The sequence below is a fragment of the Podarcis muralis genome, chromosome 5 (assembly GCF_964188315.1).
Source record: "Podarcis muralis chromosome 5, rPodMur119.hap1.1, whole genome shotgun sequence".
Classification (NCBI taxonomy): domain Eukaryota; kingdom Metazoa; phylum Chordata; class Lepidosauria; order Squamata; family Lacertidae; genus Podarcis; species Podarcis muralis.
The window spans coordinates 40,014,499-40,032,518 of NC_135659.1; the positions used below are offsets into that span (position 1 = coordinate 40,014,499).

The following is an 18,020-nucleotide window of genomic DNA, read 5'->3' on the forward strand; positions in this document are numbered from 1 at the left end:
TGTCATTGTGGGGAAAGAATGATGCCTTCACGTTTTGTCTGATGAGTAAGCTCTGAACTGAGCTAGTTCTAAGTTGCTTGACAACAGGAAGTGCAGAAGAGAGAAAACTGAATGGCCATAAAAGCTATCGTCTTCCGCCTGGCCAAAGTTTGTCACTTAATTCCAAAAGCTGCTGGACGGCAACTTTACAGAGCAGGAAAACAGCTCTCCAAGGAGCCCATCGCAGTCCTAGGATGTTTGGTTTGGAAATCACATTTGCCTTCTTCAGACACAACAGGATGTTAAATGAGCCGTTATAATTCCATTGTAACCATTGAGACAGCTTAAGCCAAAAGGTGACGAAAACTTCCTGCAGAGTATGCTCAGGAGAGACCTTTAAGTTAAATAGCTTTGCCTGGTTATTAGAAGGTGGGGTTCTTCGGCATTTCATAGCCATAAAGAAACGCCACTAGAAATGTTTCAACTTTTTTAACACTAAGTTGAAAGTTTATTCTCTTAGCAGGCAACTTGAACCAGGAAAATGCATAGACTTTGTTTTACTGTTTTGGGATTGTAAAGGATATTGTTTAATCTTTTTGTGCTATCTTTTCCATTATTATTATTATTATTATTATTAGGTTTTTTCCAACTTGATTTTCTCCCAAGGAATTAAGGGCAGCATACAACTTCCCATCCATTTTATCCTCACAATTTCTGCTATTTTTATCCTGTGAGGTAGGTTAGCCAGTGACAGTGAGATAGACCAGCCAAAGATAACCTAGTGAGCACTCAGTCCCTACAGTTTAAGTTCCACTGCTCAAGCCCAGGCATAGCCAATGTGGTGCCCTTCAATTGTTGTTTAATTACCGCTCCCATCTTTTCTGACCATTGGTCATGCTGGCTGGGACTGATGGGAATTTCAGCCTAACAACATACGGAGAACACTGTATTGGCTACCCCGATATAGTCATTACCCCAAAATGGTTCTCAAGCATTTGCAACTAGAATTGGGAATATAAAAAAGAATGATTATATCCCTCACACAATGGAGACATTCATAGCTGACAGTAGAAGATTTTTTTGCTAAGTCCGCAAAGGTTTCAGAGACATCTAGATATTTGGAATCAATCTGTGTTCAGCACCAGATACAAAAAGAAACCTTCTGGAATTACCAGTAAATGCAAATAACACAGAATTGGTGGTGGTGGGGACATCCACCCCACCTTAAAAAACGCTCACACTCATGGCAAAACCCCAACTGAAAATGTGTGTGGTGGGGAGGTAAAGTAAAGTCAAATACCTGTGACTTCTCTACAGAAGCTGTGTGCTTGTCACACATTGGGCTGATTTCCATTCCTCTCTCCCGTTCTTTGTCCCCCTGCTGGAAAAATTCCTCCATGATTCTGTCTGTCCACTGTCGATAGAGTTCAAGGGATTTTGTGGGATTACTTAAATCAGCACAATGGACCATATTTCGGAGAACCTGTAATTGCATAACCTGCATTAATATGAAGGTTCACATAATCAGGCAGAATAGAAAAACATTTCATTCTCTACTTGCTGGCACATCCTGTACAATTTCACATTAAAAGAAGAACATTTTGATCACAAAAAATGCCCTTATTTTGGAGTATTTTATAAAAAGAGAACATTCAAATAAATTTTTACTAAGTCAAGATGTGGATTATTTGGTGAGAGGTCATGTTATATCACCCTAATTAACTGTGGATATGCATGATGAGCAATAATTTCGGTCTGTGCAAGCTGCACTAACACTCTCCTGAATACACAAGTGCAAAGCTAAACTAAAACTAAGCCTAAACCCCAGAAGTGGGACTCAATCAGGGACTAGGAGTCCTGTTTCATGGGTCATGGAGGCAAGAATTCCAAACCTGAAGGGATGGGGAATGCAAAGTGCCGTGGGACCATTGCCTCTCCAACCCAAGGGTGCGGCACTGCCATTCTTGGACGTGGAGGACTTTACAGCAGATGACCTGAGGCTTCTCTGCTCCACTGCAGTACTGGGGAAGGCTTGGTTCTTATAAGTAAAGCAGCCCCTTGCAGTGCAGGCAGGGCTACCAATAAGGCTTTAGTTGCTGCTGCTATATAAGGGCTCATTTTATTCCTTGCTGGAGTGACTTCAGAGCTCTGCCTTGTGTCTTGCCTGAACCTCTCCTTTTTCTTTTTTCTCTCCTCTTCCTTTTCTTAGATCCTGGTTGGGCCTTGGCTCACCATACCATAGAGCAGGACAAACATCTGCTTATACCAGCTGCACTGGCTCCTGGTGGAGCACAGGATCAGGTTTAAAGTGCTGGTTTGAACCTTTAAAGCCCTATACGACCTAGGACCCTTGTATCTACTGGACCGCCTCTCCTGGTATGCCCCACGGAGGACCTTACGGTCTACAAATAACAAGACCCCTGAAGATCCCGAGCCCCAGGGAGATTAGACTGACCTCGACCACAGCCAGGGCCTTTTTGGTCGTGGCCCCAGCCTGGTGGAACACTCTCTCAGAAGAGACCAGGGCCCTGCGAGATTTGACATCTTTTTGCAGGGCCTGCAAGACAGAACTGTTCCGCCAAGCCTTTGGCCAGGGTTCAGTCTGACTCTTTTTCTCTTTGTATGAACAAGTACGAAGGAGGTTTCCCAGCCCGCTCACAGGTCCTTATAGTATCAGTGGAAATAACTGGTCCTGGTGAGTATTAACCGCTTTCAATTTTAGCTTGAGGATGGCCATTTGTCCAGTCTAATTTTAATTTATTTGAATTAATTTTGGAATGCATTTTAATCGATTGTTTGTTTGTTTGTTTTTATGTATATTGTGTTTTATATGATGTTAGCTGCTCTGAGCCCAGCTCCGGCAGGGGAGCGCAGGGTACAAATAAATTTTATTATTATTATTATTATTATTATTATTATTATTATTATTATTATTATGTGTTACTTCACAGGAAACCTCCATCCTACCCTTTAGCTTAGAGTTGCATTCCACATTACTTTACGCTGCTTGTGCCTTAAAGATACAAGTGTGGAAGAAAGAAATATGTCCAGACCCTTGTGTCTTGAATCTGATTCAAGATTAGTTGGGAGAGAGTTAGACTGAAGATCTAAAGGTCCCTGGTTCATCTGGGTGTCAGCAAATCCTACAGAGTGTTAGTATGGTAGTGAGACTGAGGTACCCAATTTCAAATTCTGTCTCAGCCATGGGATGAACTATCTCTCAGCCTAACCTCCCTCAGTTAGTCTAAAAAGTGTCACTTCATTCCCCCGCCCCTGACCTTTATAGAAGACGTAATATGGCATGCCATATAATCTACCTCACATAGTTGCTGTGAGGATAAAATGGAAGACAAAACTACATTTACCAGCTTGAGCTCCTTGGAGGAAATAAATCAAATGAAAATGGTTTTGTAGCACCTGAGCTGTCAAACTCGTGAGTCTGGTTCAGAATTTGTGACCCTGATTTATGCAGGTTCACAGACAGTGCCTGCCAAGACTGGCATCTAGCTGGCCCTTTGTTTTTCCAAGCATTATAGATATCCGAATGTCTGTCTAGTCATGTTTCTTTCCACCCTACTTACTTCCTAGAAGCTGGAATATGTTATATAACTGTTGTAGCTCTCAGTTGCTAGTGTGAAAAGAACTTAGCAGCAACGGAGGACAACTTGAAAATCTTAGCACAGGTTGATCACCCATGCTGGTGCAAAATTCTTAAAGGTAATACTCTGAGCTATGGAGGCTGAGCTCTAGTCTGCATGAAAGGGAATTTTTACAGAAGGAATGGGGAACCTGTCCCCCTCCCACAATGCTGTCAGAGTCCAGGTCCCACCAGTCCAGGTTAGCATGACCAATAGTGGTGGATGATGGTGACTGGGAATCTAGTGACATCAGGAGGGCCACAGGTTTAATGTAGGAGATTCTGTGAAGGGATATTTTTCTTTCATATTTATGTAATGCTTATTTAGAAATGGGAATTCTGTGCCAACTGGGAGAAACTTAGAACTGAAGAACAATGGGTTTGCCATGGGGCACTGTGCATTGCCACAAAGCTAGTTACCCTTCTGGCGTATCTGTTGTGACAGATAATCTGTCTGAAGCACTGAGGAACTGTAGGACAAATATTTCACCAAGATAAGGGTTAAATAAGTACCCTCATCTAAATAAGTACCCTCATATTTTTTTCACATCACAGAAATTTCTAGGAATATTCTAAAATGGATGTTTCTAGGTGTATCATCATCAAAGTGGAAAAAGCAGGTATACTATTAGGATAGAGTCCCTGTCTTTTTTGGAATCAACTTCTTCTTTCAGTATTCTTAGCCACCCATGACAAGTCTTAATCCTTGGAAGCCATAAGCATGTGAAGAAGGAACTTTCAGATTGCACAACACTTGGTAAATGACCAAATGATTACTGAACTGATTATACTCCTTATGACTGTGGGATCCTGTCTTCTCCAAGTGGGTTTGAAGAATGTAGGAAACCACAAACCACCAAATTCCTATCTTGTGGAGAGGTTTGTATGATTATATAGTTTACGTGCGCAAATGTCAGTGTGCTTATCAGCTCAGTCATGTTTCCAACTGCAGTTGCAAGCACAGGGGAAATTTTGCGTTGCAACATCTACAGTAGCATATAGTCAATGTTTGTCCCACCAGGTTTCCTCTTACTACCACCTTTGGTGCAAGTCACTTCCATAGCCATTACTATGCCATGCTAAAGCTGCAGGTGGCCTTATAGCCTCGCCTTAGAAAGTTATCCACCCCCCGCCCCGCCCCCTGCCCAACTACCTGAAAATAGGCTGGCTTTTTCCACCAGAACAACAGTGCAATGCCTTGTGCTAGAAATCCTTTAATGCACAGCAGAGCGAACTATCAGGTTCTGGACACACCTTCTCCACAGTAAGCCAAGAATATAACTTGTTATGTTTTCTGTTTTGATCCCTAAAGGAAGTCACAGTAAGCGGTATGCCTTTTTAAAAGAGAAAACAGAAGCTCCTGTACACACCTGTATTCTGTCTGTGTAGTTATCTAGAAGCAAAACTCCGGAACTTGTCACTTTTTTAGTTTCCACCATAGTCTTTAGGTCTGCCAGTAGGGACATGTGTTTGGACATATCTGTGGCCAAGACCTATATGAAAAGAAAAATAATTGTTGTAAATGCAAGGAAGTAGAAACCTGAATTTCGGTTGCATACATTAGAAAAATGAGCAGTAGGAAGATTTCAGGGGGTGGGATACCAAATCCTTACCATGTCTATCACCATTTTCCTGAGAGTTTGACGTTGCTTCTTGGTCAAGTTCTGGAAGATGTCACAATGTTCTTCTTGTAGCAGCTTAAAACCCACAGCAAGGTGGTGATTTTCCAAGACTGACTCATCATTGTACATCAGAGCAAGCTCAGAATCTGACCAAAAAAAACCACAAAAAACAGATAATGTAACTCATTATTTCCTAAGGAAATTCATTTTCAGTATATTCAAGGCTTCATGATTTAAAATGAATGTATTATATTTATTACATGATTGGTTGTTTTTTAAAAAAAAGATCTAATTAGTAAATAAGTTTCATGAAGTATAACTGCCCAAATTGGTGATATTTTGTGTGTGTGTGTGTGTGTGTGTGTGTGTGTGTGTGTGTGTGTAATAAACATAGGACTCACTTGTATTAATAAGAAACTGGTTGGAGACACCAGGGTGATCCACATCATGAATTGCTGCTGCAAAAATGGCTGCAAGAATTTCCAGATCAGTGAAGACAGCCTAAGGCAAAAATGAGCAATAGATAGATCATAATTTTGAACTCATTAACCACGCACACAGACATCAACAGAAACCAAATCATAGGCATTTCTTAAAGTAGGACTAGACTGTTTTAGTCACACATTATTAAAATGACACAAACAGTTTAAAACTTTTAGGACCACTTGCTACTTTCCCTTCATTCTGACACATTCTTCTGGGCACAATAGACCCTGTATACCTACTACAGGTAATGTTAACTGCACAGATATAAATCTACTGCATTCAGTATTAAGTTTCTCCATGTAAAAAATACAAATTTGATATCAGAGTATTGCTGAGAAGTTACATCTTAGAAATCTAGGTCTAAATCAGGCTTCTTCAACCTCGGTCCTCCAGATGTTTTGAGACTACAATTCCCATCATCCCTGACCACTGGTCCTGCTAGCTAGGGATCATGGGAGTTGTAGGCCAAAACACCTGGAGGGCTGAGGTTGAGGAAGCCTGGTCTAAATTAATCTTACTAACTATATACCCAAGCCCTCCAGATGTTGCTGGACTACAATTCCCAACCATCACTGGCAAGTGGTCATGCTGACTGGGGTGATGGAAGGTGAACCCCAACATCTGGAGTGCCACAGGTTCTCCATTAGTGGTATGGAAATCAGCTTAATTGTGCAACTACCAAGAATGCCGGAGCATATGGGAACAGCTGTAGAATCCCAGAAGGGTGAAAGCAACTACAAAGAAACAGGAATTAAAATAAAACAAAGAACTGTTGTAAATAATTAATTAACCTGCGAAACAAATTCACTATTGCAACATGAGTATTTCTCACTGCAGGTGGGGAGCTACTCACATCCAAGGCTGGGGTGGACAGGAGGACATGTGTTGACTGGGCTACATCAGCCGCATGGAGACTGTTGTGATAGGCCACATCGGAATGGTAGTGGTCTTCCAAAGTCATCATGTAAGCTATGAAGGTATCTGATGAGATCTTGAATGTCTTTAGCAGATCTCTCTCCTGTTTCAAGGTAATTTAAATTGCAGAAGGTTATAAGGTGATGCAAACCTAAAAGTGCTTCATCATGGGGGTGGATGGGATGGGACTGTTTGTTGTTGCTGCCTTTAAATGCAACCATCTGAAGCAATATATAACCAGTGAAATTACGAACCTGAAAAATAGCGTACATAATGCAGGTGAGAGGTCTACTGTGTGAATATCTTGCAACGTTAAATATGTTCAGACCCCATTTATTCAGATCCTCCAGCTCCTAGAGGGGGAGAAAACAATCAATATTAAACAAAAAATAATGGATATACAACACGAATGTAATGAAGGGAAGCCTGTAAGTAGTCTATAGCTATATTTATAAACTCAAAACTCTCTCTCTCTCTCTCTCAAACACTAATAAGATAGTTATCGAAAGAACATTATATATCATGTAAAAGGAACAAGGAAGAACATCTCTTCCTAAATTGCAGCTACATATTTGAACATAAAGTCGAACCTTGATTTTCGAACAGCTTAGTTCTCGAACGTTTTAGCTCCCAAACGCCGCAAACCCAGAAGTGATCGTTCCAGTTTGCGAGCTGTTTTTGGAAGCCGAAGATCTAACGGGGCTTCTGTGGCTTCCAATCAGAAGCCGTGCTTTGATTTCTGAACGTTTTGGCAGTTGAACGGACTTCTGGAACAGATTCTGTTTGACTTCCAAGGTATGACTGTATTTAACTATTTTTTGCTACCATGCCAGCACCAATTATGTGCTAGGGAGTAGTGAGTCAAAACTAGACCCTGTAATGGTGAATTCTTAAACTACATAAGAGAATACTTTTCTGATATAATCAGAATACACGTTTGAATACTGGTGTTATATACTATATTAAGCAGCTGATCAAAATCTCTCTCTCCATTGGTAGCAAGTGGTATCTTACACCAAAAGACTAAAATAACGATAACTGCACTCACCTTGGCTAGATGGTCTTCCTTTTCTGTTTTCACACCAAATCTTGAAATGCTAGTATTATTCAAGCTTGAACTATGCATTAGCTTTTTCACACCACTGATCTGTGTCATGAGCTGCTTTTTCTTTTTCTCTCTATCCTTCTGTGTGGGAGAGGGAATCTCTACATCATTCTGTTTGTCTGTGAAGAACATATAGAGAAATGAATTACAAAGTTTATGAAGCAATCTGTTTTAATATCACTTGTGTACAATGTTTATATTATACTGCTTGCTTATTCAAAATAGTTTAAACAATTTAATGGATTTATAAATCTAATGTTTGGATACTGTTACAAATAAAGAAAAAAACTACTACTATTGCCAAGATTATTTTTAATGATTAATAACCAAAGGTGGAGCTATGTGATGGATGAAGTCAACAGGAGCCATTAACGGCAGAGGCCCTTAAAAAGGGACCAATATCACTGACAATTTTAACAGAGTGATATCATCATTGTTTGTTCAATAGATATTTTGTGCATTTTATCAGTGCTTGGATAAAGATTGTGGATCAAAGTGTTCACTGTGCGGGTCAAAGTGTTCACCTAAGAATATCCACTGAAGACAATCGAGTTATTTTTACTTGGTGGTAAAACAAGAGTAAAAACATTAAAAATGTCATAATTTGTGTGTGTGTGTGTTCACAATCCTAAGTGAAATGTGGACTTTCAGATTAATTTTGTGTGTGTGCGTGCGTCAAAATGCCTATTTACCAACATTATTTTGGAAAAACCATAGGTTAACACTATCGCTGAAAGTTTGCTGGCATGATTAAAATGGGGGAAACAAATACCCACACACAAAAATTGTCACTATTAAACACTACCACACAAAACAAAACTGCAACAGATCTTACATATTATGGGCCAGTTTAAACTGGATGCATTTGGGCAAAGGGAGAGAAGCCTGGAAGTTTTTTTTTTGGGGGGGGGGGGAGTATTGGTTGTGGAAGGGTACTAGTATTTAAATACTTTGTCACTGCTCCATATAATGAAGGAAAAAATCACTAAAAATCTTTCATTAAGAAAAAAGAATGGCTATAGTCAAAGCAGAAATCAGATGAAGAGCATATAAAAGCAGGTAAGTAGGGCTGTCCTGGTGTAATGGGCCAACCACTTCAGGCCCAACCACAGAGTGAGGCTGACATGGCTGCTCTAACTTTTCAGCTTTATAATGCACCATGATGAATAGCCCCAGGCAAGCAAACACCCCAGAAGGGTAACACAAGCAAGCACCATTCTCAGCCCCACTACTTCAAGCCTGGGGAGTATGGATGGTTGCTAAGCAACGGCCTGCCACATTAACTTCTGCCCTCGATAGCACCTGTATGCTCTTATACTTCTAGATTTTACTAATTAGGTTTTTCTTCTGTTTAAAGGTGGCGTAGCGGAATAAATCACGTTCCCTTCATACGCCGCGGTTTCATCTGCTGCCCAAGACATGTCATGAAATGTGCACCCCACAGCACTTTGTCCAGTTTCTTTGCTCAAGCTCATCCCTACACAGCACTGGGGCTTCTACAATCGCCCTGCCTGACCACAGCTCCTTTCATTGCATTGGAGACTGATTCCTAGAGTCCACTAAAAAAAACCTTTCAATGAGAGAAACAAATGACTATACTCAAAGTAGAAGTCCACTAGGTTCTTAAAATGGGTTGTTGGGCGGCGCAGTGGGTTTGGGATTGGAAAGGAAGGGGTGGGGTTGTAAACATAAAAAGAGCCCGCTGGATGAGGCCACTGGCCCACCTAGTCCAGCACCCTGTTCTCTCATTGTCCAACCAGATGCCTGTGGGAAAGTTGCAAGCAGTATTCGAGGACAAGAGGACCCTTCTCATCCTGTATAGTTTCCAGGAACTGGTGTTCAGTAGCGTTACTGCCTCCATAGTCCTCTCCTCTGTGAATTTGTCTAATTCTCTTTCAAAGCCAACTTGATTGGTAACCATCACTGCCTCTTGTGGGAGTGAGTTCCATAGTTTAACTAAGTGCAGCTACACCACTGAAGCATCACTGCACCTGTAAGAACAGCCCCGCATGCACATCAGAGCCTGACCATGCTTGTTAAAACCTAACTTACACACAGAACGGAATGGGTTTGGTGCTAAATAACTTACCCAGGAAAGTGTTTGAAATATATTCAGATACTTGGTTCCCCGATCGGCTCATTTCCGAAAGGTGTGTCAGTTCTCGGTTCAACATTCTCTTGAACTATTGGTAATTAGAAGAAAAGAAAACCCAAACCATCAGTTTTTTTGAGCGATACATGCACAGTAAATAAAATGGGACATTATTAACTAACTTAAAGATGGCATCATTCAGCAATGCCTTTATAGATAAACTATAAACATATAAGAAATATTTTTAGACAACATGGTGCGATTTAAGGTTATGGTGCTGTCAGTTTTTAAAAATATCGCTTTAAAAAGGCAGATACATTTTACCTAATTCTGGAAAGCTATGTCGATTTTAGAGCAGTTTTTGGTCTCACAAGTTATAAACCTGTTCTAAATCTTGATCATGAGCGATTTAGCAATGTCCCACATACAATACAAAAGCAACATCAATTTATAGAAATTTTTGCCAGGGGAAAAATGAAATGTTAATATGGCATTTGGCTGGATTATCAAGTTGCATACAACTTAAATATACTTTGTGTAAATGATCATAAAATGATGCTCCTATTTTTCATGACATTCTGTTTGTATGGCAATATTACACCTTACTGTACAAGTATCTAACATGTTTAAGGCTATATAGCAATAAATATGATTCTGATATATACTTTACATATAAATAACACAACTGGACATTATTATTTGCTTTTTTTATTTTAAACCCACCTTGATATAACCCCAAGATACAGATAACAAATAGTTTGCCTCAGGCATTTTTGGAAGACTTTGCACGCCAAAAGAGAGAAATCTCTTATGAAGAATTTGCAGATCAGAGGGAGGAACTCCTCAGGAAGAAGGATTTCCCGGTCAGTGAGATTAATATTGGTAAAAGTCAACAATTCCTGTAATAATGGCTACTTGCTACTCCAAGACAACACCAAGGTTTGTATTCCAGTTTTGCAGAAAAGAATGTATTGTTGGAGGCTTTGTCGGCAAAACACACACACAAAAATGATGTAAAAGGGCTGCGCAGAGGAGGGAGAGCTAATCCAACTGTTTCCAGCAAGCTGCCTTAAAGCACTTATGAATTATGAATAGTCCTGGTTGCTTAGTTGTCTGAAGGGGGGTTTCCAAATTAGTGTTCCTTTGCTGAACTGAGCGAAAAAGAACGGACGGCTGCTTTTGTAGGCATTGCTGGATTTAGCTATACAGCCATCTTTTCAAAAGAAAGATTAAAATGGAGGAAGCCCCGTGCATATCTAAACAAGGAAAAATAAGGCGAGCAGCCCCCCTCCTCCTCTTCTTCCTCCTCCTCCAGATCACTGCATTGCCATTATGGGAAATCCCCTTTCACTCACAGAGATTTTTAAACACAGCTTTAGGACACTGATTTAAAATTATAATTGTTTTCTTCCCTACCTATTCCAATATGATTTCGTATTGCTTTACATATACAGAGAAGATACATATGCTTGCAAAGAAAACCAGACGGCTTTCACTTCTGAAATTCTTAGCAAACATAGAAAGCTATGTTATATCTGCAGAGCAAAATGTAAGATATTTCCATAGCCTGTTCCCTAAAAGAAGTTATTCAGAAGCCCAATGTGATGCCGGGTGCTGCATGTTTTCCTTTACAAACCCAGGCTGCAAAGGAACCCCTGCATGCAAACGCTGCCTCTTCTTATGTCAGTATATGAATCCACACTAAAAGCACCCAGTAAAGTGAAATAAATCAGACTGAATGTTTGTTGTCATTTAAAGCACATTTGCACCGCTTTTGTCTCTTCCCCCGACCACTTTAGGAAACAGGGATAGTCTAAAAATAAAGGTGAGCTTCATATTATTTCTGTTTTTAATTAGCAGCCAGTGTAGGTTTATAATGTAAAGCTGCTTTCTTCCCCACCCCCACCCCACATATCTCATTCCTTTCTTCAAGAGTTCATATACAGCTGGTCAAAAGAATACCATGGTACTATGGCAACAGCACCACATGACAGCCACCCTCCGTTACAGACAGGCTTCCCTTCAGATTACTGTCATGCAGCCCTCATGGCCTGCTACAGGAATTCCAAGAGTGCTTTAAGCAAATTGGAAGCTAATTCCTGAGATCTAAAGTGTGTGTGTGTGTGTGTGTGTGTGTGTGTGTGTGTGTGTGTGTGTAAAGCAAGTCTAGTAATATAGAATCTCCGTCCCTTTGGACAAAAGAAATCCTGCTATTTATTGGTTCAAACCTAAGCTACAAAAGCTTTGACCAGAAAAATATTTTTATCTACTTCTTAAAAGCTGTTAAGCATTTTTGGTACCCGAATCATGACGTCATGATCTATATCATGATAGAATACATATGAACTATAAAGAATAGTCTGTTATATGGAAGTTGCATTAGAAGTATTATTCTTTCTTCAGTCACAAAGTGATTTATTCAATACGACCTTTAGCAACAGAAAACAGTAACATTTGTTTCTTTTAAAGGTAAAGGGACCCCTGACCATAGGTCCAGTTGTGGCCGACTCTGGGGTTGCAGCGCTCATCTCGCTTTATTGGCCGAGGGAGCCAGTGTACAGCTTCCGGGTCATGTGGCCAGCATGACTAAGCTGCTTCTGGCGAACCAGAGCAGTGCACGGAAACGCCGTTTACCTTCTCGCCAGAGTGGTACCTATTTATCTACTTGCACTTTGACATGCTTTCAAACTGCTAGGTTGGCACTGCTCCATAAATTCACATAAATAGTTCTTTAAACTGGTTTTTAAGTGTAGCCACAGATGAGCCCCTGTTCCCACAATCAGTGCTGCTTCTCACTTCAAGCTCTTCCCCTTTTATTTATTCCCATGTTAGTGGAGCTAATGCATAAGAGAAGTTGAGTGGTTATATAGTAACAGTGGGTGCTTCCAGATTGTTGCAGTTTTGTGGGTGGCATTCAATGGCACACTGGCAAATTCAGGTTGCAAAATTAAAGTGGGTTTTGAGCCCTTGCACAACAAACCCCTCCCCACACCTCCACCATAAAGTGCTGTGATTGATGCAATGTGGTATAACTTCCCTGTCAACAAATCAGGATGAAGGCCTGGAAGCAAGCTAAACGCATTTCGCAACTGTGGGGCAGAGCTAGGTCTATTCCTTTTCCTTGCTTATTTTAACTCCTTGTGGCAATGCAAGAGATTTACGATCCCATTCCCTGTACAGTCATACCTTGGATCCCGAACACCCTGGACCTTGAATGTTTTGGCTCCCAAACGCCGCAAATCCGGAAGTGATTGTTCCAGTTTGCGAACGTTCTTTTGGAACCTGAACATCCAACGGAGCTTCCGATTGGCTGCAGGAGCTTCCTGCTGCCAATCAGAAGCCACAATTTGGCTTTTGAATGTTTTGGAAGTCAAATGGACGTCCAGAACGGATTCCATTCAACTTCCAAGGTACGACTATATTGGCAAATTGCAGTGTAGCTTAGCAATAAGTGCCATATTACAGTTTCAAAATTAAGAGACCCACTTGGTTCCAAGTTGACTGTTCTATAGATATTCCATTCAATTTCCCGCATCTCTTATGGCTTGGAATAAGAGATATCCTTTTGAAATAGGAAGTTTTGGCAATCCAAATATTTTAATAGCATCTCCCCATGCTGATCCTAGGATCAACCTTTTATCCTAATAATGGCTTGGAAAGGAGCTTATTGGGTAGAGAAACATATTATTTACTCTCCTTTCAGGCAATAGATCATGTTTTGATTTTTGATTTAAAAAAAAAATCAAATGTTTAAAATAGTATACAGGTGTGTTTAGCTATTCTTTAGATAAATTGCTTGTTTGGTCTTTACCACATATGAAGAACCAGCCTGCCCAGTAATTTAAATTGCACACCATGCCCAGATATTATGTAAATAATTTCTTAGAACTCCTTGTTTGCTTGCAACAAGGTAAGATTAGTGTTGGAATTCAAGCTACATAAACGTGCTGTCAAGAAGTACAGACCTCTGCTAACTCTACTCTGCAGGACTAAAAAAGCTTGACCAATTCATTGGAATTGACTGACCAATCACCACTGCTAAACAGAAGTTGCACGGGATTTTCTCCATCCTAACAGGTAGAAACAAGATTAGTTTCCAATAAACCATTTATGAACCTTATTCTTATCTGCCCCCACCCTGAGGGCCACCTTTGACTGGTAGATGAGACATCCCACATATCAATCATTTGACATCATTGTGGGCTTGCTAACTGCTTCACGCACTGATTCCCAAAATGCTTTACACAGCCACCTGGTTGTTGAGTGCTTGGGAACTGCAGCACAAGGGGCTTTGTCGACCCTATGGCTGATGCTAAGCACAGGGCTTGCAAAACACATTGTGCAGTGCTTCCCAAATGCCTGAGAGCCAGCTGGCTTTGGGGCATTTTGGAAGCACCACACAATGTCCTTTCTTCTCAGCCTTGTTCTCAGTGCTTCCCAAGCATTGGGACAGCACAGTGGATTTCTGCAAGGATCAGCTATGCTATCGGCTTCCCCATGGGAAATCAGTTGCACAGCCGGTCCTACAGGTTTGAACTCACCACACACCAGCTGATCGATAAACCATAACCATAACAGAATTCCCCCACCCCTCCACACACCAGAATACTCTATGATGTTCACAGATCTGAAGTGATTGCTGTGAAAATGAAATAGCTCCAAGTTGTGATGGAAAGCACTAAGGGATTCGTTCAGAAGCCATGAATAATTTTGACCCCAGAACAAAATAGTCAACTTAAGACTGAAAACTAGCAGCAGCAGAACAACATCTGTTAGACACATACTCTTCAGTCCTCTATGCGACTGCTTAGTTTATTTTCCCAAGTGGGCTATATACGCAGTAACAGGAAAACTGAACAGGTTGTATAACCAGTTCAATGGCAACATGAACCTTGCTAACAGCAGCCTATGTTGTGTCTTTTAGATTGCAGGAAGAACACACAGCCAAAACTACCTATACATGTTTTGTCCAAGTAAAAAACAAATCTGAGAATCGGCCGTCAAAGAATGTTCAGAGCTTTTAGCTACTCCGGCTTATTACTACTCCTACAGTACTCAGCTGCCCTCACTTTCTACAGTTTGGGTTTGAATGGCAAATATGTTATTGAATACTTTTGATTTTGGAGCCAAAATCTGAAATGCTAGAAGAGAAAACTCACAATCCTCGTGTTTATGTACAAACAACAAAGAGTTATGAAACTCTGAAATTAAATATAAGCTACAACGCATCTGAACCGTTTCCTTTACAGACTGTGAAAAGAAGTCTTTTAAATTGCCTGCCAGCATTGTGTGCTTCCAAGTGGGTGCTCTGGGAGAAGCGTCACATGGACAGAGGCAGCTTCTGGTGTGCGTCACTCTCCGACCGGCTCATGATGGGTTTGCTCAGGAATATGTCATAAGATATGGGCAAGAGAAGGTGTGAATGATGCTCCCTGTGAAGGTCAGGAATCCCAGCCACATAGGCGCAGGGGAATGACTTTCAAGCTCATGAATCTCATTTAGGACTCAGATCAATGGACTGGTGCGCCAACAACTTAGTCAAAAGCGAAAGAACGTCAGGCTTTCAGTTAAGGAAGATTTTATTCAGAGAACCAAATCAATATAATCCAAGACATTTAATTTTATACTGAACACAAAGGTATGGCTCTGCAATATTAATAAAGAAGTTTGAACAGGAAGTGGTTTTCTTAAATTTGCTTACACTTGGGGAAATAATATATATAATCTGACCAGCAGTCTACAGGGGAGAATTGCCTTTCTGCTGACATTTGAAGAGGCCAGCCATCTATAAATTAAATAGGGCCTATATGAGAGCAGGCTGAAGACTGCATGGGTCTAAGAGAGTTCCTCTCATACTCATTGTCCAAACTTCCTTCACTCACAATACACTTCCTTTCAGATGGAAGTGTACAATTAACAGTGAAATCCTTTGTATGTCTATTCAAAGGTAAGCTCTATTAGGTTCAATGGGAGGTAAGTGCGTGTGCAAATAACATGACAAGAACCGTCATCATGAACATGACAAGAACATAGACCAAACTAGCTCAGCATTCTGTTTTCAGGGTTTATGCTAACTTAACTTTCCTCTGCTTTTTTCAGGCACGACTTGCGATTTAAATGGAGCAAACATCCCTTTGCGGCAAACCCAAATTTACTGCTCTGATTTAGCTTTAAAGAGCGGGTTTTTGCTCTTTAAAGCTCAGGGGGACAAAAAACAAAAAACCTCACCAACAACTGCTCAGACATGGAGCATTAAAGCACAGACATCTGCCTGGGAAGAAAAGTGTGGAAAAACCCTCAGAATGGCCAACCAAATGCCTATAGAAAGCCCACAAGCCTATCTGAAGAAGCACCAGTTTAATTGGATGCTACTGGAGGTTAGGCATGCCCGAATCTAATTTGGATCAATTGAGCAAGTGCTGAATTCAGAACAGGGGTCCACTGATGTCAGTTGCATTCAGATATGCTGCTTAACTTTCTCTTGGTTTTTGCCATGCCCAAATGTTGTGCCACTCAGTGGAATTTCCGTGAGAAAGGCGGAGAGGAACGTACAGGGCATTGATAAGTTATGACTCTGCTTAACAAAATGTAATCCAGTGACATTTTGAAGCAACTGGTATATAGATAAATTGCTTGCTTGGTCAGCAAATTCAGATGGAGTTTTATTCACATTGAGTATGCACCATACAAACAAGCCTTTATAACATTTATATGGAGCACTGGCTGATGTCAGATGCTGCATAGAAACACAATTGTGCCTGCAGGGTAAGAAAATACTGATTTCCCTGAATAAATCCGTGAATACTAGTGTAGCCCTCTGTAAATATTATTTTTTTAAAATCTAAATTACTAAAAGTGACATGTAAAATAACTACTGCATATAAACAAGAGAAAATTATAACTACTTTGGGTTAGGTAAGTTGAATGAATGCAGCAGTTTGTATATTTCAGTGAGCTTTCACAACTTAATTTGCATTCATAATTTCCCCCCTGCATGTAGAGTGAGATTAAATTGTATTATTTTAATTAAGACAGTGAAATAAAGATACTGCATACACATAATCAGTTACAAGATCACACTTTGTGAACATCTGAATAGATGATTAAGCTTAAAACCTATTCTATCATTATCTTTTAACAATGGTCAATGCAAATGTAAAGCTGTGAAAAATAGATCCGGATTGTGAAGTTTTCCTGTTATGCATGTTTTCAGGCTACTGTAAAAACAATTATGAGCTAATTAACTGTGCCAGACATTGAGTCATTCTTCAGTTAATAGGTTTGCCTATTGTAAGAATTGCTAAGTATGATGGTGCCCCTGCTTTTCTTGTTGTTTTTAAAAACACGGCACTTACAATTCTTTAAAAGGCTTTGGGAAGTACTACTTCAGATTTGCATTAATGTAGATGTTTTACATTTACAGTAATAAATTAGTCATCAAATTCTGGGCTGCATCAATAGGAGTATAGCATCTAGATCAAGGGAAGTAATAGTGCCACTGTATTCTGCTCTGGTCAGACCTCACCTGGAGTACTGTGTCCAGTTCTGGGCACCAAGGTTCAAGAAGGACACTGACAAACTGGAACGTGTCCAGAGGAGGGCAGCCAAAATGGTCAAAGGCCTGGAAACGATGCCTTATGAGGAACGGCTAAGGGAGCTGGGCATGTTTAGCCTGGAGAAGAGGAGGTTAAGGGGTGATATGATAGCCATGTTCAAATATATAAAAGGATGTCATAGAGAGGAGGGAGAAAGGTTGTTTTCTGCTGCTCCAGAGAAGCAGACACGGAGCAATGGATCCAAACTACAAGAAAGAAGATTCCACCTAAACATTAGGAAGAACTTCCTGACAGTAAGAGCTGTTCGACAGTGGAATTTGCTGCCAAGGAGTGTGGTGGAGTCTCCTTCTTTGGAGGTCTTTAAGCAGAGGCTTGACAACCATATGTCAGGAGTGCTCTGATGGTGTTTCCTGCTTGGCAGGGGGTTGGACTCGATGGCCCTTGTGGTCTATTCCAACTCTATGATTCTATGATTCTATGATCTCCTTCTCTTTACTCAAAAGACAGATGGCAATTTGACCAGTGAGCCAACTATATCCACTGACTATCCCTTGAAAGACTGAGGTCCAGCGCCGAGGGCCTTCTGGCAGTTCCCTCCATGCGAGAAGTGAAGCTGCAGGGAACCAGG

The 18,020-nt window shown here is 40.7% G+C and overlaps 1 protein-coding gene across 4 annotated transcripts in view; it reads right to left on the reverse strand.

Annotated features, from left to right (window-relative positions):
- PDE4B (phosphodiesterase 4B) overlaps nt 1–18,020 on the reverse strand; it is a 253,577-nt gene that overhangs the window by 2,417 nt on the left and 233,140 nt on the right. For 3 of the 4 annotated variants that reach the window (XM_028733175.2, XM_028733177.2, XM_028733178.2), the window contains 8 exons: nt 9,834–9,927; nt 7,688–7,863; nt 6,894–6,992; nt 6,578–6,742; nt 5,640–5,739; nt 5,230–5,384; nt 4,987–5,109; nt 1,280–1,462 (listed from right to left, as the gene is read on the reverse strand). In XM_028733175.2, coding sequence (XP_028589008.1) covers nt 1,280–1,462; nt 4,987–5,109; nt 5,230–5,384; nt 5,640–5,739; nt 6,578–6,742; nt 6,894–6,992; nt 7,688–7,863; nt 9,834–9,927 — 1,095 coding nt within the window. Of the gene's footprint in view, nt 1–1,279; nt 1,463–4,986; nt 5,110–5,229; nt 5,385–5,639; nt 5,740–6,577; nt 6,743–6,893; nt 6,993–7,687; nt 7,864–9,833; nt 9,928–10,559; nt 11,239–18,020 lie in introns of those variants that run through there. The other variant, XM_028733180.2, reaches the window with a different exon arrangement.